The 6,000-nt window shown below is 43.6% G+C and overlaps 1 protein-coding gene across 5 annotated transcripts in view; it reads left to right on the top strand.

Annotated features, from left to right (window-relative positions):
• The first annotated feature begins 1,641 nt into the window (after positions 1 to 1,641).
• Positions 1,642 to 6,000, top strand: part of KAT7 (K(lysine) acetyltransferase 7) — a 33,744-nt gene continuing 29,385 nt past the window's right edge. For 4 of the 5 annotated variants that reach the window (XM_006889308.1, XM_006889309.1, XM_006889312.1 and 1 more), the window contains exon 1: positions 1,654 to 1,807. In XM_006889308.1, coding sequence (XP_006889370.1) covers positions 1,793 to 1,807 — 15 coding nt within the window. In that variant the 5' untranslated portion in view covers positions 1,654 to 1,792. Of the gene's footprint in view, positions 1,808 to 6,000 lie in introns of all 5 variants that reach the window. The other variant, XM_006889311.1, reaches the window with a different exon arrangement.

Here is a 6,000-nt window from a genome sequence, read left to right as displayed (position 1 = left end):
AATACAAATTTCTAAGAAGAGCATACCTCACCATCTTTGAACATTGCATTCTGAGACTGTAAAATCCTAATACTGTGACTAGAAAGCATTTAATGGGGGTATGCACAGTTTAGTCACTATTAGAGGGGTTGGTAAATAAATGAGACATGTTCTTGACACAAGAGTTCCTTACCACTAGTTGATTGAGCCAGACATAAAACGTGACCTCAGGAACACACCGGTTAAGTGAAAAATAAGAGTAATGGCGTGAAATTGAATGCAAGTTGAGGGGATACAAAGGAAGAAGAAATACGAGCTATTTTCAAACAAGTTCCACCTAAGTTGGTTATTCAGGAGTATTTATACTAAACACTAAAAACTAAAATTCTAAATACTAAAAGCTGCCAGTGTCAACAACAGCCCAGGATATGTTTAAAGAAAATGCTGGCTAGTAAGGGGCTGGAATTTTAACTCTTTAGAGCCTTCCGTTTAGCACATCAATGCGATGTTTACCTTTCCTAGCTTTGTTCTTCAGCTCTGCTCCTACGGGGGCGGGGGACTCTCCATCTTCCTCGACCTCTTAGGGTTGAAACTGGGATGCAGGATTCTAACTTAATGACTGAGCTTGCCTGCCTGGACTCCACCCAGCCGCCCTTAAGCCAACCAAGCCTTGGTTCTTTCCAAGCTCTCCTTTCTCCACTTCCCAGTTATTTTCACTTGGTTCTTCTTCCAGCTTTATATCCTTGACTAACTCCTTCCGAGGCCCTCTCCAAAGCATTTAACTACCTACCCATGGCTTTTTTGAGCTCCAGCTTCCAAAACCAACATTCTTCCCCTTCTCACCCTTCCCCCAACCTCCAGTCCAGGCAGAATTTCCAGAGGTTTGATGATCTGGTATGGCGTGCCTTATTTTTCACCCCTAGTCGCCTAATTCTCCCAGCCATTGAGTGGAGAAGAGAGATGGGCGCTCAATGAAGAGGCAAAATGGGGGTTTCTCGGGAGTTACAAAGAACTGATCAAGTGTTTTATCTCCTCCCGCGACATGAACGACTGACTTACTTGCTGCTCGCCAAGGGCAAGGACAATCAATATCTCCTCTAACAGACAGGAAACTTCCTGATGACGGAGACCACACTTCTTTCCTTTTAAAAGCCCCCATTTCTATCTCTTTGACATATGGAATGACTTAAAACACAAAGTTTCCCATGCAAAAGATCCCTTCTCAACTTGGTTTATATGATAAACGGAGACGTCGTTAAGCCGATTAGGCATCGAAGGGGTTACATTTCAGCAACCTGATGGATTCTGGGGGTTTCCTTCCTTGTCTCCATTAAATTAAAACGACTCAAAGAAATCTTTGCCCAGGATAAAGATGAATACTGTTAAACCCTACTGTTAGGCTTCTTCTGATACAAGAATGGCTACCCACACCCACAAAGGCCGCCATTAAGCTAACCAAAAGGACCGACCCTCCCCGCCCCCCCTTTCCGTCCAGCTCGGCCACTTTCTGCCCAACTCCAAAATGGCGCACACTAGCCTCACCAGAAGCGGTGAACACCACGCCCACCTCCCAGTATTCTCTATAATCCATAACGTCAGGTGACGCGAGCCTCAGCCGGAAGTGAAGGAAAAAGCGCCTCAGCCCGCGGCGCCTGCGCAGAGGGTTTTAGACGCTGTGAAGCAGGAGGCACTTGGGATCGTCCGCAGTATTGAGACTGCTACAGAGGCCGCCACGGAGCCCGCCGGAGCCACCGTTCCTACTGCTGCTGCTGCCGCTGCCCGAGTCGGAACTATCGGGCCGCAGCCGCCGGCAATGCCACGAAGGAAGGTGAGAGAAATGGGGAGTGGAGGGGCGGCCCGTTTCTAAGGCCATTTAATTGAAGAACGTGACGCAGTTGGCCACGCCTCACAGCGGCTGTATTTCAACTTCCTGCCGCCTCGAACTTAGCGCAGCAGCCCTGTTTTCTGTCCAAACCCAACAGAAAAATGCGGGCCCGACCCTGGCCTCGGCCTATGCTTGCAATTATTCCCGCCCTCTGCTTGGCTAGAGCGGAGGCGTTCTTACCGTTAATTGGTCACTGAGACGTCAAGAAACATATTGATTGGTTGGTGACACCGCCTGTTTGGGCTCAACGGTCACCTCCCCGCGAGCGGGGGCGGAGCCTGTTCTGGGCCCTACCGCGCTCGCTCTGGTTGTAGAGAACGATCCCCCTTTTCTTCATTGGCTGGGCTTGGCAATGGGTCCTTTGGGGGTGCGGTTTAACAGCACTTCTATTGGGTAGCATGAATCTCCTCCTTTCCGGGTGGTGATGCTAATCGGCGTAGAGGCGGGGTTTTCGCTGGTGGTTTCCTTTTTTTCTGGTGGACACAACAAAGCTGAGGGAGGACTGGGTCAGAGGGAACAGGGCCTCTCCCAGGTTCTCTTGGGAACCTCTGTGCAGTCCAAGTTGTAATTTCTCCATGGTCGCTCTGCTCGGTAGCACCTAGAGAATGCAGTTGGTGGGATTTCAAACATAGAGAACTTTCTAGAACTAGAAGAGAGTTAAAAGACTAACTAGGGATGCCGCCTACCCTCACTTTTTTTACCTCTAAGCAAACGAAAGTCTGGTGGTGTTGCCAAGCTTTGCAGTAGCAGAATCAGAAACACACGTCATCGAGTCTAATTCAACAAATGTTTATTGACAGCTTGCTGTGTGCTTGTTGCAGGGTATTAAAAACCCAATTAGACATGATTCTTGGCTTAATGAAATTACAGGCTGATAGGGAAACCAGACCTACAAATCGCTGTAAAAGGATTTAACGTATCTTCTACTTAAAGGTACATACAGTGTGATGTGGGAAGGAAGTGGGAGCAGTTAAGACTGCTTTGGAACTCAAGCAAGACCCACACCTCACTCCATACACAAAAACCAACTCAAGGTGGATCATGGACCTAGGACTAAAACCAAGGACTATAAAATTCATTACAGAAAAGCTAGGAACAACACTAGAAGTCCTAATCCACAACATAAACAGTCTTCCCAGTATCCTGGAAAACCTACAACCAGGAGCAGATAACATAGATGAATGGGACCTTCTAAGACTCAAATCCCTATGCACATCCAAAAACTTCTCCAATAGGGTAAAAAGGGAAGCCACTGACTGGGAAAAAGTATTCGGTAATATCATATCAGATAAGGGACTTATATCCAGAATTTATGAAATACTTGAGCACCACAACAAGATAAAGGTAAATAATCCAATAGAAAAATGGGCACAGGATATGAACAGGCATTTCACCGAAGACGACATTCAGATGGCTAACAAACACATGAAGAAATGCTCAAAATCCCTAGCCCTAAGAGAGATGCAAATTAAAACAACTATGAGATACCATTTCACCCCAGTCAAAATAGCAAAATTTAACAGAACAGCAAGCAACAAATGCTGGCGAGGTTGTGGAGAAACTGGAACCCTGATTCAGTGTTGGTGGGAGTGTAAAATGGTGCAACCCCTGTGGAAAGCAGTATGGCGCTTTCTCAAAAAGTTGCAAATAGAGATACCATTTGACCCAGCAATTCCACTACTGGGAATATACCCTGAAGAGACCATAGCTGACATCCAAGCAGATATATGCACACCCATGTTTATTGCAGCTTTGTTCACAATAGCAAGGAGTTGGAAACAACCTAAGTGCCCATCAACAAACGAATGGCTAGAGAAGCTGTGGTATATTCGCACAATGGAATACTATGCTGCATTAAAAAACAAGGAACTCATGCAATATTATTCAAAATGGTTGACTCTGGAGAACATTTTTTTTTTTTTTTTTTTTTTTGACTCTGGAGAACATTATGCTGAGTGAAATATCCCAGTCACAAAAGGACAAATATTACATGATGCCACTGTTGTAGAATGGGACTGTCCTTGGGGTTGGGGAGAGACTGAGTAAGATGGGTTCAATAATGTATACTGCACTGAAACAGAGGAGGGAGAAAACTGTTTAAAAGAGATATATAACTAGGTATTTCTGTCATCACAGGAGACTAGAGCGAGGGCTACATGGTGGAGGGGACCTGGGGGAGGGTTTGTAAAACAATGAAAGAATCTTTTCTTTTACTTTTCCATAATTTTTGGACTCATGTACTTATAACTTGTTAGTCAAATTTGTGTCTTCTAGGTTGCAACACCCCCATGATACATCTTCAAGGATATGAACATGTACGGCCAAGCACAATCAATAAGAGTGCACCTAAATCCCAAAATCAATCTCCATAATTGTCTTTGTGTTTCCTACTGCCAAAGGGGCCCTTTAGAGTAGTGAGAGAAGATCTTCACCCTGAAACCCACAGCGTCCCTTTTCAGCAGGAAGTAGCTAAGAGAATACGCCATCCCCTTTTCCTTATGACTCAGGGTGAAGTCTCTCTCAGGGAGGAGTGATAGGGAATGGCAAAGGACACACTGACAAAGAAGATTAATCAGAATTGGCTTTGACAAGCACTGTGGCATTTGGACAAGAACAAACTGGGAAGAGGGTAGAGAGAATAGTGCAACAATGAATGAATGGAAACCCAAAATCTCTGTAAATGTTTATGAAAATTAATAAAATATAGAAAAAAAAAAAGACTGCTTTGGAGGAGAAGGACAGAGTCTCATGGGTAACGGTCATAGAAACCAGTGGTGACCAGAGCCTAAAGTACCTGAGTAATTGGACTTGATTGAGATGCCAGAGCCATTCCCCTGGTTTTCTGTGTTTCCGGTGGCCTCAGTTCATTTCTGGACTGATTCACCTTGAAGTTGCTTGTTTCTGCAGAAATTTTTCTTCTCATAAAAAACCCCAAACGCAGCCCACTTTCACTGAGCAGATTCCAATTCCTAGTAAACCCGTATAGTTGCCAGACTGTAAATCTTAAGGGCTGAGTGCCTCATGCTCTCCCAGAGTGACTGGTGGCTTCAAGCAAATTACCTTTTTTTGTTAGTGTCCATATGCCTTAACCGCGACACCTCTAGAGTGTCCCATTCTCTCCCTAAACCCATTTGTTGCATTTCAAGTCAGCTCAGACTCCTTAGGAGTAAATGCTTTAGAAAGACAATCATTATAAACATTTGAATGCCTCTGTATTTTTTCATGGTGAAAAACCACCTAAGTATATCAAATGCAGTAAATAATGTCAATGCCGTGCAATAGGTCCACAGTTCCGTTTCCACAGTCCTCAAGTACAGAGAGTACTTTTTTTTATCATTTGTTTGGGGGCCCAGTCTGTTCTAAACTCTCATGAGGCTGTTTTTATGTGTGCTTATGTATATATTTTGCTACAGAAATATTAACCTGTTACTTGTAGAACATTTGTGGAGTTTTTGCAAAAAAGAATTCTTTCTAAAAATACGTGCAAAAACATATTTCCTTTCCGATAATCCAAACAGTTATGAATTCTAAACACAGCTGCCCTCAAGGATTTTGAGAAGGGATCCAGCACTTGTGTTTAGCATATGCTTTTTTCCTCTCTGGTTTTGTAGAATGTGGACGGACAGTTTCCTCCTATAAAATTTACTGCCTCTGAAAATCCACTGGGGCATCAGCAATGGGTTGGTTCCGACTCAGAAGTACACAATACCACCATAATGGTAATACTTACTGGTAAAATTATCTCTATAACTGATCAGTTTTAGGAGACCAGTAGTTGATAAATGATTATTTATGAAAAGGTGCCAGATCATTTCAGTGTTTCAATACCTTCTAGTCTTTTGCAAGCTTTTTTAGATCTTAATGAGGAGAAATGTCAAGGATAGACATAGGAAGAGTTTATATCTTCATCCATTCCTTTGAGATCAGAGCTTTGGACCATGCTGTTTTGAATTAATACGGATTTTTAAAAAGATGATAGTTATTCATGGAGACTTTGAACAGAAGCTCCCTTAAGTCAAATGGGGCTCAGCACCAACCTTTTTCTCACTTCTTTGGACTTTTTGTAAGTGCATCATGGGGTGTCAGTCATACCATTTTTATTTGGACATTTTAACTTCTGATCTCCGAAGGGTCAT

The sequence above is a fragment of the Elephantulus edwardii genome, unplaced genomic scaffold (genome assembly GCF_000299155.1).
Source record: "Elephantulus edwardii isolate Elephantulus edwardi_28Jun2011 unplaced genomic scaffold, EleEdw1.0 scaffold00077, whole genome shotgun sequence".
Classification (NCBI taxonomy): domain Eukaryota; kingdom Metazoa; phylum Chordata; class Mammalia; order Macroscelidea; family Macroscelididae; genus Elephantulus; species Elephantulus edwardii.
Note: the sequence above shows the minus strand (reverse complement) of the source record. Positions and strands in the feature narration are given on the sequence as shown.